The 16776-nt window shown below is 44.7% G+C and overlaps 1 protein-coding gene across 2 annotated transcripts in view; it reads right to left on the reverse strand.

Annotated features, from left to right (window-relative positions):
- Positions 1–16776, reverse strand: part of PHYHIPL (phytanoyl-CoA 2-hydroxylase interacting protein like) — a 90729-nt gene that overhangs the window by 44005 nt on the left and 29948 nt on the right. The window contains exon 1 of one of the 2 annotated variants that reach the window (XM_030569832.1): positions 9992–10210. The exons of the other annotated variant lie outside the window; for it this stretch is intronic. Within the exon in view, the coding sequence (XP_030425692.1) occupies positions 9992–10100 (109 nt within the window). The 5' untranslated portion in view covers positions 10101–10210. Of the gene's footprint in view, positions 1–9991; positions 10211–16776 lie in introns of those variants that run through there. 2 annotated transcript variants of the gene reach the window in all.

Raw genomic sequence — 16776 nt, forward strand, 5'->3', positions numbered from 1 at the left:
GACTGAGGCAGAGGATTAGGGTGTGGGGAGATGAGGAGTTTGGGGTGTTGGAGAGGCTCAGAGCTAGGGGATGGCAGGCACTAGGACCCTGGGGGAGCAGACAGCAGTTCTGCTGGGAGCCACTCTACTCCGGCAGCAGAAGCAAGCAGGGGAGAGGCGCTGCACGGCTTTCTGTCAGGCAAGGATGCGGCTGGGCAGAGGGGGAGACCTGCAGGGGCCGGGGCTCGATCCAGGCAGGCCTAGGGGAGAGACTCAGGTCCAAATACTGCTGGAGCAGGGCCCCCAGCCCTGAATATTCCTAGTGCTCAAGCACCACAAACGTATATAACCTGCCACCTATGCTACTGGGGAAAGATATGTGACTACTTTTGTAGTTTCCACTTGCTTCCCTGTCATTTTCTGAGGGGAAGCAGAGAAACCTGCAGGGGACATGAATTCTGCATGTGCACAGTGGCACAGAATTTCCCCAGGAGCATCATATTTAGTTTGTAATCCACTGCAACCCCCAGATCCTTTTCTGAAATAATGCTTCCTCAGGAATAATCAGGAGTAATAGCATTGTAACTCTTCATTTACACCAGAGTTTGAGATTGAATCTAGCCCTTAATTTTCTACTGCTTGTAAAATTAACTTTACATTATAGACACAGTTATTCATTTAGACATCATTTGTGTTTAATTTATTCATCACTAACATTATGTATATGTCTATACACAAAGATTTTTTCATTTCATACCTGTAAGCCATGTATTCTCTCATTTTACTTCATGTTAACATTACTACAAACGTAACACTAGTTTGCACAACTTTGCCAGCCAAGTTTGGTGTTGTCTGCACTGCCGGGGAAAAATGGTGTTTTAAACTTGAGTTAAAATCCTTGTGAAGACATGGTAGTTGTCACTTTCACATGAGTTAGCAGTTTGAGGTAAAACCTATGCTTCCCCATAGGCTTAAATTAACCTGCTAACTCGTGTGGAAACTACAACTGCTTTGTCTTCACTAGGATTTTAACTTGAGTTAAGAACGTACCTTTCTCTTCAGTGTAGAGAACACCAAAGCAAGGGGTGGGACTTGTCACTTGGATACAGCAAAGGTGAGGTGGATGGAGGAGCAGCAGGTGTAACCCAACCTATGAGGACGTATTAGCTATTCTCCTGGGAGAGGGTGGTGCTACTGCCACACACAGGATTCACTGGCACTCTGTGGCCTGAATGGGGAACATTTCTTCAACACACCCATAATTCCTATGCCCCAGCCTGTGTACCAGACTTGTTCCATGGCATAGAATTTGGCCCTGAGCAATGATTTACACTGGTTTGCAAGTCAATGTACTGATTAATTGTAGTTCGCATCCAAAACATTTGTATAAAATAAAGAGTACACCTTCTTTACACCAACAGCAAAACTTCATTTTTCCTGAATGCTTAAACATCTGTCAATCTAACTGTAACATGAAAGATGCAGTTTAAAAAAAAATGTACCTCAGTTTAATGTTTTGCATAAAGAGCTTTCTTTTAGAACACTCATCAATTCAAACTGAATTAACCCTTGCAACTCATATCATGCCGGCCACCAAAAAGCCATCAGATACAGTAGTAGCAGCTTTCTCTCATTAACAATTTAGGCCACCAGTTCAAATCCATCCAACAGAGGAAAAGCTACATAACCCATTACAAATTCACTGAGTCATCTAGTTCCCCTTGGATAAATATGTTCCTTTAAAATTATTAATATTCAGATCCACAGTGTTCTTTAAAATCATTCTTGGTAATATTTTCCAGTTCACATTTCATACTATGCAAACAACAGACACTAAAATATGCTGGAAAAACAGAATGACCTCAAAGGATTTAGGTTCTCTGTATTGGCCTAACACTTTCATCTCAACCAGTACACAGTGACATTGGGACTGACAGCCTCAGTAGAAAGACTGAGGTCTTTGTTTACTTTACCTACTGTATGTCCCTTTTCCAGCGAACAAACCCGAAATAAGCTGAACACAGAATATACAAAAATAGAAAGTATACTTGATTCTCTTCCATCCTGCACCTTGTGTAATCCATTTACATCAAAACAGAATGGCAGCATTTTACTTTGTACAGATGTAAATGGCTGTACAAGATGCACAGAAATGTATAATTAGACCCCTGTATTCTGGAAAGTATTCCATGCCTACATGCTTGCAAACCAAACATTAAAAACCCCAGATATTCCCTAAACAGAATGATAGAGTGAAGTAAAAAGACATATATAACACATCCAATAGATAATCAGATGGTGTCCATACAGTAGGGTGACAAGATAGCAAGTATGAAAAAAAGGGACAGGGGTGGATGGTAATAGGCACCTATATAAGAAAAAGCCCTGAATATTGGGACTGTCCTATAAAATAGGGACCTGGTCACCCTACCATACAGCCATATTGTTCTAAGAAACTAACAGACTTGGGAAAGAGAATAGAAAGACCCTTAGGAAAGTGAAAAGAAAGACAAAGCAAATGAAATGTCAGATGTCTCCACCTACTGGTGGAACACAGAATAACCTTCATGTCAATCAATACTAAACAGTAGGTGAGAGAAAGCAGTTCTGGTAATACTTGCACCTTTAAAACAACAGAAAAATGCAGTAAAAAAGTAATACCAAACTAGCTTTATGGGTTCGCTTTTTAATTACTAGCTAAAAGTGGCAAGGTTCAGAGAAGACTTCAGTAGTTTATAAAAACAATGTAGCCAATGGTTGTTTTTAAAAACATCCAGGAGAAATAGCTTATGCATTGAAGCATAAATAAAACAAGAACACTTTGTGATAACAATAAAATAAAATTGATTAATAATTCAGCTACAAGCACCACAGTGAAAATTGATTCACTTGCAAACACTACAATGAATTTTAACTAAGCCTAACATGTTAAAAGAAAGAGTTTCAAGGTAAATAAAAGGTGAGACAATGCATAACAAAATATAGTACAAAAACCTCAAAAACTGACATTGGGAAAGCTTTTTCTTTTACTCCAATATAATTATTTTATCCATTCTTTTCAATTGCAACAGTGAAGTATTATATGTGGTATATTATTGGAACAATGATGGCACAATTACGTCTGATGTGTTCCTAAATATTAGGAAAAATCAGATTGTGAATTATATGCTCAGGGACATGAAAAGTAAATCTATGGTTGATTCTGGTCTCTTCAGCCAGAATTAAATGTGGGTTTCTAGTTCACACAAAACACAGAAGGCAATGTATGCTGGCAGCACAATGGGCCAACCCACTGTACCTTGTGGACTGACAGAAAAAAATCCAGCTGTAAGGAGTTTTGGAAAACATATCTCCCACTCGCAATGGGTCAGTCCTGTTTAAGTCCTCTTCACACCATTCCAGTAGCACAGAGAGGACCTAAAGCTGCCTTAATCAGACAGCTGAGGAGCGCCCAGCACAGCAAGTACTTGATTGACACTGGCTACACTACTTTATATCACCCATTTCCTACCTCTTTTCCATATGCAGCATTCTGGAGTATGTTGGAGCACAGCAAGAGGGCCCAGCGATCCTTCCAGCCTGTGTTTCTAATGTTTGCTGGGGTAACCTTTGCTTAGCAGCTTTGGCTTGCCTTGTCCCACATCTCACCTGCCCCAGCCTGAGCACAGTGCAGCTGAGATCCAACTCTAAATATCCTTCTCCTGTGACTGGTCCTCTTCCCTACACTGATGCCCTGGTGTCACTCCCCTGAGCTGTCCCTAGCATGAGGGGATAGAAACAGGGTATAATACCTGTCATACAAACTGTAGTCCAATATACTGTATAGAAATCATTCATAATAAGGAGGAAAGGAAATGAAGAGGAACAGGCAAATGAGAAGAGAGATCTTTCCAGATTTGAAAAAAGGATCAGATGGAAAATTAATGAGATAGAGAAACCCCCAAAGGCCACGAGACTGTCTGAAGTAATCGAGTGGAGAGAGGAAAACAGTAGTATTATGAGCAAAGAGGGAAGGGAGAGGACTAATGGAAAATCCAGCTCAGCGAGATAGGTGAGAGCAAGTCTACGGAAAGAATTAAAAACCATGTATGACTTGAACTAGATCCTAAAAGGAATGGGGAGGTACTGGAGAGGACTGAAGACCGTGATGTAGCCACACTTCTTTGCACATGTTACATGGTAGGTAACAGTATTCTGCGCATTCTAGAGTCTACAGATCTGGATTTTCAGAGGCTAATAAGAAAGCAGCTGCAACAGTCAAAGAAAGAGGCAATAAGAACATGAATAAAGATTTACCAGTGATGGAAATCAAAAAAGTGTTGACATGCACATTTAGATACATGTAGGGATAGATTCTGATCCAAATTACACTGGTGTAAACCAAGAATAACCCCAGTAAAGTCATTTAAGTTAGCCTAGAATATGATCAGTATAAGATGGAAGAAGAGAGCATAGCATAAACATGTCAAGTTCATGTGCAAAGGAGGCAAGCCTGAGGTCCGGATCAAGAAGATGTGTTCGAAGATGCTTCTCTTGCCCAAGAAAAGTACTTCTGCCTTTCAGCTATTTAAATTAAAAATGTTGAAAAGATATCACAAGTTTAAATGATCAAGAAAGGCAGAGAGGCTGAACAGGGAGGAGGTTATAACAGATATGTAGTTACGTATAATCAAAGTAAAGAGATAAATTTAAAGGTAGAGATAAGATGCCCAAGCAGTAGGAGACAGATAGAAAAGAGGAGAGTGGCACATCTGTCTTTCATTTAAAAGATTAAAAAAACAAAAAGACATCTAGTGATCATCCAAGATCCCTTTTATGGGGTGGTTTGAGATTCTTGGTCTCCAAATGCAGAAGGCAGTAGATGCCGTCTCCCAAAAATGATTAATTGTTAAACCATGTCTCATGAAATCTTACTCAGTAGGAACACATATACAAGGACTGAAAATTGGCTGAGAGACAGTAAACAAAGGATAAGGATAAACGGCAAAGTGTCAAATGGGGTCAGATGTCTAATGGGGTACCACGGAGCTTATAGCTAGTTCCAGTCTTAATTAACATCTTACTTAATAATCTGGAAGAGAGGGAACATTAGTGAGATAAATAGATAATATTAAATTAGGAGGAGGAGTTGCAAATACTTGAGGAGTTTAGAAATGTGGGCAGAAAATAACAAAATATATTCCATTAGGGAAGAAGCAGAATAATACATCTGGGAAAAAATAATCTGAAATAAACATACTCAGTGGAAGGGAGAAATATGAAAGCAGTATTAATAATTAACAAGTCCTAAATATAAATAGTGTACAGAAATTAGACAGAAGTTTGCATACTAAGAAAAAAAACAATGCAGTTCTGAGCTGCGAACCCATAGATAGTAGGGAAGTGACATACCCTCTCTGTGGATGTGTCTACACTGCAGCTGGGACAGACCCTCCTCTCACGCTGTCTGGAGTGGCTCACAACTGCGAGTGCCTGTCTCAGGGCAGACAGTCAAAAACAGGGCAGACACCCCAAACTGGTGGTATGGTCTATATTTCACCAACCCAGGAACAAACGTGAACTCCTGGATCACTATGCCAGTTTTACTATGGTGTCACAGACAGTGCCTTGGGCACTCCAGTCTATCTTGCCACCCAGGCAAGCTGGACTTTGTAGTAAGTGGTAACTTACACCAAAAATCACAAAATATTCATGTTGCTTCCAGTCCCAAGAGACCAGTCACTTACTCCAGATCAATTGGTACCTTAGATCTTACACCACAGACAACTCTTGTAGCCAATCCTGAAATAAACTGTCTAAAGATTTATAAACTAGGAAAAAAAATGAGAGTCATTTACAGGTTAAAACAAATAAACATATACACACAAATGAACTACCATCTATGATTCCTAAAGAGGACAGAGATGTAGTAAGCTGTCCATTCAAAATGTCTGTCAGGGTAGACCCAGGTTGAACCTAGGGATCTCTGCTTTAGTTTAGTGTCTCAGGCCCTAAGAGAGTTCAAACAGCAAACAGACGATAATTTTTCCTTGTGAGGCATTTTTATATCTTCTTCCCTAATACATCAAGCTAACAGAAACCGTTCCCAAGGAGATCCCTTCTTCGTGGAAGTGGGATGGGCAGGAATGCACTTAAAGTCTTTTATCCTTGACCTCGCACAATGGCTCATCTGCATTTAGTGGACAGAATTTAACATCTTATTACAGACCATCATCTGCATTACACAAGGCTTTTTCCCTGTTTGATGAGTTACATAGTCACAGGTTTACAATGCAAATGCTAGGTATCACAGTATAACACAGGGTATAGCTGAGTGAGAACAATACATACAGTATTCCACAAGCAGTTTATAAAAAACTAAACTCATTCTAATCAACTTACCATCTAGTATTTATGTTAGTAATGCTCACACAGGTAAGCAACACTGGTTTCTAGCTACGCATTCATAAGTGTTCAGTGAGGCCTGGGCAGGAGCTGGCATCTAGTCGCTAGCGTCACATCTCCCAGCTTGGGTAGGGAGACTCACACTAGCTCTGTTCAAGATACCATGCCAAAAACAGTGGTGTGGATGTTGCAGCATGGACAAGCTGCCCAAGCACAAGCCCACCTGAGCAGAGTTAGCATGTCTGTCTACCTGGGCTGGAGGCACACTCCCAGCTGCAGTGCAGCCATACCCCATGTGGCTTGCTGTGTTTATACATGGAATATTTCATTCAGTTCAGGCACCTCTTTAAAGACAAACTGGAAGTAGTTCAGAGAAGAGTAAAAGAAATGAGCAGGGGAGTGAAGGGATCAATTTATGAGGAAAGATTAAAAGAGCTAAATATGTATAGTTTGGCTACAAGACAGCTAATATAGTTGATAACCAATTACAGGCAGTCCTCACATTTACAATGTTTGAGTTATGACGAACGGCACTTACAACACTTCTGCGTAGACACCTTGATTCAACTTTTGACTACAGGTTTCAAGTTTACGATGCTCAGTCCCACAATGGATTAGATTGCGGTTCTGAGTTCCGACATTCTGACTTATGATGCAATTGTAAGGAATCAATTGTGTCGTAAGTCTGAGGACTGCCTGTACACATATCTGAAGTGTGTAAACAGGAATGAGGGAGACGAACAAGGAGGGAGAGGAGAGGAATATTATGGTAAAATGATGAAACTGAATAAATAAGGGAACATTTTGCATGACTATTGAGAAAAAAAGTCCTTACGCTGAGGTCTTGTCTACAAATCCTTGGCAAAAGGCATTAGAGGCGTGCAATTGCAAAAGCATTCTAATGTGTTATGCTCTAGCTGACCCAGGCATAGTTCTGTTTTTCATAGGTTTTCTTCCACACTTTTTTTAAAAAAAAGAATGCCCGTTCTTTTAGCTTTATACAACTTTCATACCAAAAAAAAGACATTTTAAAGGATTCAAAGTTATGTTTATCTGTAAGACACTGTCTGACAACCCCTCATTCACGTCAATGGGGGCACATTTCGCCCTGAGCACCAAAAGCTTTACAAGAAGGTGCATTAAGATAAATCATAAATAATATGTATACACACAAATGCACTGGTTATATATAGGTATCAATTTAGATGCCTAAATATGTTCTTGCACTCTCAACTACACAGCTCAGTGTCCCCAGGTTCATCTACTTGTTTTTGCGTTCACATTAAAGCATGAATTTTTGGTTTTTAAGTGCCACCTGTTGGAAATACTAAAGTATGTTCAAGTGCAATTCTGCGCCCAATTAGGCACACAATTGCAGACTTTACACGGCCCATGCAGGTGCATCTTTTTAAAATTTAGATCTGTACTGCGTGAAGCAATGATCCAGTCTCATATTGGGGCTTAATATGCATGGGTATTAGCTTGTAAAACCAAATCTACAGAAGTGAAAGTTGTTTTCCAGTGATGACAGTTTAAACTGGAAATTCTTTGATTAAAAAAAAAATTAATTCTTTGGATCTGCTAGTTTGCCCCAGACTCTTCCACAAAAATTGAGCACTGCTTAATTACAGTGTGCTAAATCAATTAGAAGACTGCAGCAATTAACATAGCAGACTTTATAAGCCTAGCTTGGGGCAGGCAAAAATTAAAGATTACGTAATTTATTTCCAATATAGGGAATCACATGTAAGGGTATTTTGCCAAACAACAGCAATCTATTCCTTCAGATTAAGGGGAAATTGTACCTGCCAGAGTTAATTTTGTCACAGTATGCTGCTCCATCTATCAACATACAACGAAAGCTTTATTTTATCTGTGATCCATTCACATATATTTACAACTAAGTTTCCCTAAACAGTGATTTAGGTATAAATGTAGCACATTCGATCTTGAATTTAAAATACGTAAACAAAAATAATTTCTTATGTTGCTAAAAAAGTAACTGAAAGCTCTATTGAAATACCTTCTCAGTTTCTTTAACAACATTTTAAAAATCAAGACTTTACAAATCCTCAACTATGAGACAATCAAGTCTAGTTAAATCAAAAGTACTGAAACATTCAACAGCAGCATGCTTTTAACAGAATACTAAAGAAAATCAGAATGATTATTTCCATAATCAATTGATACCTACAGTAATTATGCTGCAAAATACATATCCACGTAGAGAAAAAAAGTTAAATTAATCCAAGCAGTATAACTTCTTAGCATAATAACCCAAATGTTCAGTGAAGTCACTAAATAAGCCAAATTCAGTTCTGTTCTTTCACCACTTAAACTGAAAAATACTATCAAATTATGTTAAAGTTATTTATGCCTTTTTATGTCAAAGTGAAGAGACAAGAATAATTCAGATAACTGAACACTAGACTAAATTTTGCTTTGCAAGATAATACTCTCAGGTAATTTTTCTAAACACAAGTTTCTCTGTTGTTGTTTTAGTATCATGTCTTTCTTGGAAGTTAGACATAACTGTATATAATTAATATTAACCTCACTTCTAATTGCTAGTCTGCAGTATTTGTACATCAGTATATAAACTGTTCCTTTCTGGCTCCTCATTACAACCTTATAGTTGTTTGGGCTACTTCAACTCAGCTAATCCTTAAAATTGTTTCTGCACTGTAAAACAAAACTTCATTTGTTTAACAGTCCAGCTATGCCATTTAGCACATCTATCTACATTGTATACCAATTTTGTTCCTCAGCTTGCACATCTGTTTATTTCAATTCTATTGAGCATTAGGCTTAGAACTCTGTGTACAGAACAAAGGTTTTAATATTAATACACAAAATGCATAGCATCAGTCATACATTCTACCAGATGTACCAGGCCAATTCAGTGCAGATGCTTGGCAATTTTTGAATCACTGCCCGGAATCTTGAAGGTTGTATCTGTCTATGGTGCTGAAATATGGAAACCCCTCCTTCCTTCCCAATTTCGCTTTACCACTCCAAACCCCATTTTCAGAAACAGATCGTTAGTTCCTTCTATACGTTATTATTCCAAAACAAAAACAAAAAGGAATTGGCAACAAGTTTCTGCATTAGACAACGAAAGCTAGCAAACGCCTATGTATATGTTCAGTACAAGAACTACCCTACGATACAAAACGCTACAAAGGAGTTTGAGCCTCAGCGTCAATCATGGCTAACAAAAATCATTACAATCAATATCCAGTACCTAGACCCCGAATCTTGCTGCAGATCTACCCCTAGCTCTTTAATATCTCTCTTGGAATAAAACCCACAACGTACATTAATGTATGGGGGCAAGACTGGGAAGCAGCGGAGCCGACAGCCCCATAGGCAAAAGCACTGCACCGTAAGGGAAGATTTCAAAGAGGGGTGGGTTCCCCACAATAAGGTGTAACCTTCTCCTTTTCTTTTGTTCTCCAAAGGCAGGAGGGTGTGTGCGCGTGTGTATGGGGGGTGCTTACACCTACAAATACATGGGGGGTAACAACGGACCATACGACATGGAGATTAATTTGTATTAGCATCCATGGGGCAGCGGGCAGCAGCATTTTGCGTCTGTGAGGATTAGCCCTATGGAGCCCAGACTTACCGTCCCTATCGCAGAGCTGAATCGCCTCCAGGCTGAGATTCTTGATCACATCCTCGCAGGGGCTGGTGGGGCTGCTCATGCCGCTGCGATCCAGGCGCGGAACCTCCATTGTCCCCTTCGCCTTCTCTTTCCTTGGGTTCTGCGGGCGGCCGCACGGTGGGCAGCGGCTCTGGCTCCCGGCGGAGAGAGGCGGGCTGGCGCGGTGGGTGCGGAGCTGCGCGCTGTAGAGGGTGGAGGCAGGGCAGGAGCGAGCGGATTTGTCACTGCGGCGGAGCGGGGAGGGGGCAGCAGAGAGACGCGCACTTATCACACCCCAGGCTCTGCATTTAAAGGGGCCGCCGCCCGGGACTGCTGAGTCAAAGCCACAGCAGGACGAACACCTCGCTGTGCAGCGGGTGGCGGCCGAAGGCTTCCCTCTCCCGCCTATGCAATAGCTCCGGCGGCGCGGCATTTCCAGCTGCGCCGGGCCCAAGCCCCCCGCCCCATTCCCCGGGGCCCTGCAGCCTGTCCCTAACCCCCAGGCCCAGCGCAGCGAGCAGCTGCTTCAGGCCGGGCTTACGCCGGAGCGCCGGGCGGGGAGGCTGCAGCCCCTGTCCCCGCGGGGAGGGCGAGACCCGAGTCCCGGCGGCGGCGGCGGCGGCGGCGGCGGCCACTCCGGGCGCCATCTCCTGCGGGGTTGACGGAGCGGCCCTGGCCGTGCCCAGCTCCCCAGGACCTGGCTCCCAGGCGAGGAAATCCACTCCCGCATCCTCATCCCTCCCTTCCCCCCAGCGCACCGCTCAGCCCTCCCCAGCGCACCCCCCCTTCCACTCACCCCAACCCCTCACTCCTTCCCTCCTCACACCGACAGGCCCCCGCCTCGCCTTCAAGCAGGCACGGCCACCCCAAGCATTCCCCACTACACACCATGTGACCGCCCCTCCCTCACGTGGCCAAGCCACTGCCACACGTGGGTGTAATGTCCCAGCCTGAGCGGGAAGCAAGGCAGAAATCTTAGGAAGGGCTGGGCCAGGCCAGACAGCAAACCAGCCTCCCTGGGTCATTGGAGTGCTACCCAGCCCAGCCAGGGCACTTGACCTACTCCTGGTACAGCTCACCCCAGCTGCCTCTGCTCCCAGGATCCCTGCCAAGCCCCTGCCTTTGCAATCTTCCAGGCCTTTTGCTCCTACTCTGGGCTCTGCGTCTTGCACATGATTCTGTGTGCTGAGGGAAGTACCTCTGGCCCCCCACAGCCTTCTAGGAGTACAGGAAGGGGCAGGAACAAAATAACCCCCCAAAATGATATGATCAAAGCCCATGAGAATCATGGTTGGGGTAGGAGTTAAATACCCATACAGCACTGTTCAGAATTTTTCATTACTTGGATTCACTTTTATCTCCAGTTTCACCAAGAGTCTTAAAACTGCAGCCCATGTGTACAATAGACAGACACCTCAGGTCCCTTTCATGTGATGCTGCAGAGGTTACTAAGGATTAAAAGGACAGCTGCTGTGTTTGGGTATGTTATCACCCCAAGCTTCATCTCCAACTCTAAGGTGCAGGTGGGTGCAATTTCCTCCATTTTAAGTCAGTTAAGTGCAGTCTATGTAGCCGCTAGCCTCACTAGACAAGTTTAGGTAGCCCTACATGGACATGGGAAACTTCATTCTGGTTTTGGTTTGTATTTTTGGCCTCTTCCACACAGTGTGGTTTCTTATTTCAGGGTTACTCACACACATTTATTTGTATTTGTTTTCAGTTGCTGAACAAACATGTTACTAACACCACCCCAAAATTACACATAATTACAGTGAACTGCAGAAGCACTATACCAATAGTGGGCCACTGGGAGCTGTGGACAGCTGTGCAAATGTAAACAAACAGTCTGGTGTCCTGCCAGCAACTTACCCTGATGGAACATAAGTGGCCTATGGGCCACAGGTTGCCCATCACTGCACTATACACATTCAAGCCTGGTCTACATTACATGGTTTGGTCGAGGCAAGGTTGCTTACCTCAACCTAGCTGTGGATGCAGTTACACTTAAATTTCACAACTGCCCTGCTACACTGACTTAATAACACCACCTCTCCGAGTGCCGTAGCATCACGGTCAATGTAGTTAGGCTGATGCAATAGCAGTGTAGATACTGTGTTACTTACATTGATGGTTACTGGCCTCCAAGAGCTGTTCCACAATGCCCAACAGTGACCATTCTGGTCACTGCTGTGAATTCTGCTACTCACGGGCCCGGTGGCTGCCCCTCATCTTTAAAGTCCCACAATTTTTTTAAATTCCTTGTTCTGGTTGCCTAGCTTGGCAAGCACATCTAGCAGCTCCCCACTTTTGTGTGCAACTGCCCAGCTGACCATGGCAGCTGCACACTGCAGACGCGCTCCTGTCTGGAGTACAAAGGAGATGTTTGATCTTCCGAGTCTGTGGGGAAAAGAGGCTGTGCAGGCACAGCTCTGATCCAGCCCTAGCAACATTGATATCTCTGAGCAGATTACTCGCAGAAGAAGGGCTACAAGAAAGACCAGCAGCAGTGCCATGTGAAAACCAAGGAGCTGTGGCAGGCATACCAGAAGGCAAGAGAGGCCAACAATCTATGTGGTGCAGAACTGCAGACCAGCTGCTTTTACAAAGAGCTGAGTGCCATCCTCAGCAGAGACCCCACCACTATCCGCAAGAGCCCTGTGGATGCTTCAGAGGAGCATGAATCACAGCCTCCGCCATGAACAGCAAGAAGGAAGAGGTGGACAAGTAAGAAGAGAAGTATGGGGCACAGGTGATGGTAGGGGGGAAAGAGGGGATCCAGCCACGCAGTGAGCCAAGATATGTTTCTGACTACAGCGCAGTCCAGCCAGTCCTGACACTTGAGCGTGGACGAGTCTGATGCAGGGGAAGGAACCTTTGGTAAGTATGCCATTTGTTTTGAAATTACAGGGATGGAATCCCCAAAGTATCAGGATACATCTGTTGATTTACTTTGTTTTTGTTTTTTTATTTGTGCTAGAAGAGGTAGTGAAACAACCAAGAGAGACAGAGTTACTATCTACTTTTCTTTCTCCTCGGAAGTTAGGCAGAGGGAGCTAAGCAGAGCAGTTTTTTTATGTGCATTGGGATGTCCTGTGAATCCTCCATAGAGATCTCAATGAAACTTTCATGGCGGTACTCTGCAATCCTCTGCCGAAGGTTGCTGGGGAGGGCTGTCTTATTTCTTCCACTGTGGTAGGAGATTTCCCCATCATTCAGCGATTACTTCAGCAAGCACCATTACAGTGCACAGGCTAGCAGCATACGGGCCCAGGCAGCATCAGGACACCATCAGCAGCTGTGGTTTTTTGCCTCTCTTACCCTCAGGAGTGAGATATCAGCTGAAATCACCACTACCTGTGGAAAACCGTGCTTGTATTCAGCCCCATTGCCTATAAACATATATTTATGCCTGTGAGCTAACCCCTCACACCTCTCCCCAGAGCCATACTCACCATGGTTGATGCTGTGACTGGCACCATGCTGTATCAGTCCCAAGGAGAAGTCAGAATGTAGTGCTTACAACTTTCGGGGATCAAGGGGAGTGAGTTCAGTATCCTAAGTTTTGATTTCTGTTGTGAATACACTGACAATGGTGCCTTTGCAGGCTGGGTTGTATCTGCAGCTGCTGCTACTGTAGCCTTGAGGGTTTCCCCCTCCACACCCGAAAGAAGGCCTGAACCAGATAAAGAGAAGAAAGAAAATAACTCAGGTTGACATGTTCCAGGAGATGCTGCAAGCCTGTGCTGCATCAGAGAATGAGACCAGGGCATGGAGGTTGACCCCTGCAGACAGCATGGAAATGGAAAGAGTGGAGAGGAAAAAGGCCTGGGAATCTAAGCAAGAAAAGGAAAGGGAGCATCACCAGAATATAATGGGGCCCTTCAGGCAGCAAACAGAGATGCTGTGGTAGACCTGCAGGTCCAAGAATCCCATGCTCACCACTCTGCAACCCATAGACAACTCAGCATCAGGACGTCCCTACACCTCCCACCTCAACATTCCACATGACATCAGGGGCCGCTGCATTACCCCTACCACACCACCTCAGGGGGCATTAAAGACAAAAAGAGCTGACTTGTGAAAAAGACATGGTTGGTGTATGTGTACCTGAAATGGAAATGACTGTTCTTACCCCCTCATAAGTTGTGTTGCCTTAATTTATTAAGTTTTATGAAGTTCTAAATATGCTTTAGTTGCCTGGTTCATGTTACAGAATTAAATTATATTTTTGGAACATAATTCATCTTTATTATTTCACAACATATATTGGCTGGTGCTGAACAGATCTGACACCCCCAAATTTCCTGTTACTTCATTTTTGCCATAGAAAATAACATCATTCTCAGACAATATGAATAGATGCATTGGCAGGGTTATATTCTTATGCACACAGCACTCATTGCAGGATTCATACTGGGCTGCTAAAGAACAAGGTCTGGTAGAGCACATTACAGAAACACATACTGCTCTGGCTCATTATTAATGTTCCTGAGCCATACAGCTCCATGTTGAGCTCTTTTTATAGCCCTTATATCTGGTCATTCAAATTCAGCAGACAGCCACACCACTGCCAACCTCCACTTCAGCAGCAACTCACCCCTCCTCCCTTTGCTTCACAGATATTATGCAGGACACAGCAGGCATCAATAACCATTGAGATATTTTTTTCCCCACTGAGGTCCAATTTCATAAACGGACAACACCAGCAACCCTTCAGATAACCAAAGGCACATTCAACTGTCATTCTGCACCTACTGAGCCTGTAGTTGAAGTGCTTCTTGGTGCTGTCGAGGTGGCTGGTATATGGCTTCATGAGCCACGGAAGAAAGGGGTTTGCTAGGTCTCCCAAGATCACTATTGGTATTTCAACATTCCCAATGATAATCCATTGGTTGGGAAAGAAAATCCCTGCTTGCAGCTTTCTGAACAGTCCTGTGTGTTGTCAGATGTGTGTGTCATGCACCTTCCATGACCAGCCCACACTGATATCAGTCAAGCATCCCCGGTGATCCACCAGCGCTTGCATTTCCATAGAAAAGTAGTCCTTTCTGCTGATGTACTCTGTGGCAAGGTGGTCTGGTGCTAAAATAGGGATATGGGTGCCATTTATCACCTTATCACAGTTTGGGAACCCCAAATGGGAACCCCATTTCTGCAAAACCATTCACTACGGTCTGCACATTGCCCAGAGACACAGTTCTGCATAGCAGGAGGTGATTAATGGCCCTGCACACTTCCGTGACAATTGTGGTGAATTTCCTGACTCCAAATTGATTCCTGACTGTTTGCAAAACAGGTGTAGCAGGTTTCTACAGTGCAATCGCCAATCACTTCTCAAGTGTCAGCATGGCTCTCATTTTGGTGTCACTGCACTGGAGGGCTGGGGCAAGTTCGGCACACAGATCCAGGAATGTGGCCTTGTGCATCCAAAAGTTCTGCACCCACTACTTGTCATCCCAACCCTGCATGACAATGTATCCTACCAGTCAGAGCTTGTTTCTCAGGCCCAGAACCATCACTCCACCATCTGCAGCTACTCCATGAATGCCACCAACATGTTCCTTTCAATGTTCCACAGCAATCTAGCCTCCACTAGCCTCCAAGAAATCATGTTCCCCATAGCTCCACAAATACTGCAGGATCAGTTGCCCTGTGTTTGCAATGCTCATGACTAAGGCTGTGAATCATTCACAGAGGTCACGGGAAGTCATGGCTTCCGTGACTTTCCGTGACCTCTGTGAATTCTGAAGTGCTGGTATGTCTGACCCCAGGACCACCCCAGCACCTAGGGAAGCCTGGGGGAAAGCTGCACCAGCCGCTGCTCTGGCAGCCTCAGGCAGCTGGACCCTGGCCCTGCCCTGGAGCAGCAGTCTGGGACCAGCGGCAGTGGTGGCAGGGTCCCAGGCTGCTCCCTACCCAGACCAGTGGTGGTGGTCGTGTGGCCCTGCACCGTCCTCTCCTGGACCAGTGGTGGTGGCGCCGCGGGCTGTCCCCAACCTGGACCAGCAGCGGTGGTGGGGTCCCAGACCGTCCCCTGCCTGGACTGCTGGCGGGGAGGGCCAGGCCACCCCGCTCCCAGAGCAGGGGCAGTGGCAGGGCCATGGGCCACCCTGCACCCAGACCAGTGGCGGCGGCAGCAGGGCGGGCCCTGGCCTCTCCCCACCCGGAACATCAGTGGGGCCACCAGCTGCCCCCAGCCCGGGCTCCCTGCACAGAGCAGCAGCGGGGCCATGGGCCACCCACACCAGCAGTGGCAAGGGGCCCCAGGCCATACCCCTCTCCAGCAGGGCCCTGGGCTGCCCCGCCCCCCCCCAGCAGAAGCATCGCCTTATGCTCCCTCTCTCCCCCGGCAGCAGTCTTCAGGCACGCCCCCCTCCCAGCCGGTAAGATTTAGTCACAGGTATTTTTAGTAAAAGTCATGAACAGGTCACAGGGCATGACTTTTTGTTTATTGCCCATGATCTGTCCAAGACTTTTACTAAAAATACCTGTGACTAAAACATAGCCTTACTCATGACAATAGTGCAGAGCTGTGCAAGCTTCATGCTTCTGTCAGAGATGGCAGACTGCGAGGAGGAACACGTCAGTTTGCAGGCATTTTGAAAAGAGGCAGGAAATATTATGGTTTGCACATGAAATTATGGGATGGAAAAACACTGCATTATGGGAAGTTGAACCTATGCTACCAGTCGGTCATGCCTGCACAATTTGTTTCAGCCCCAAGAGACATCGCAAAATCTTGTCAATACGCCCCATGCGGGATGGTG

Source organism: Gopherus evgoodei, chromosome 7 (genome assembly GCF_007399415.2).
Source record: "Gopherus evgoodei ecotype Sinaloan lineage chromosome 7, rGopEvg1_v1.p, whole genome shotgun sequence".
NCBI lineage: Eukaryota > Metazoa > Chordata > Testudines > Testudinidae > Gopherus > Gopherus evgoodei.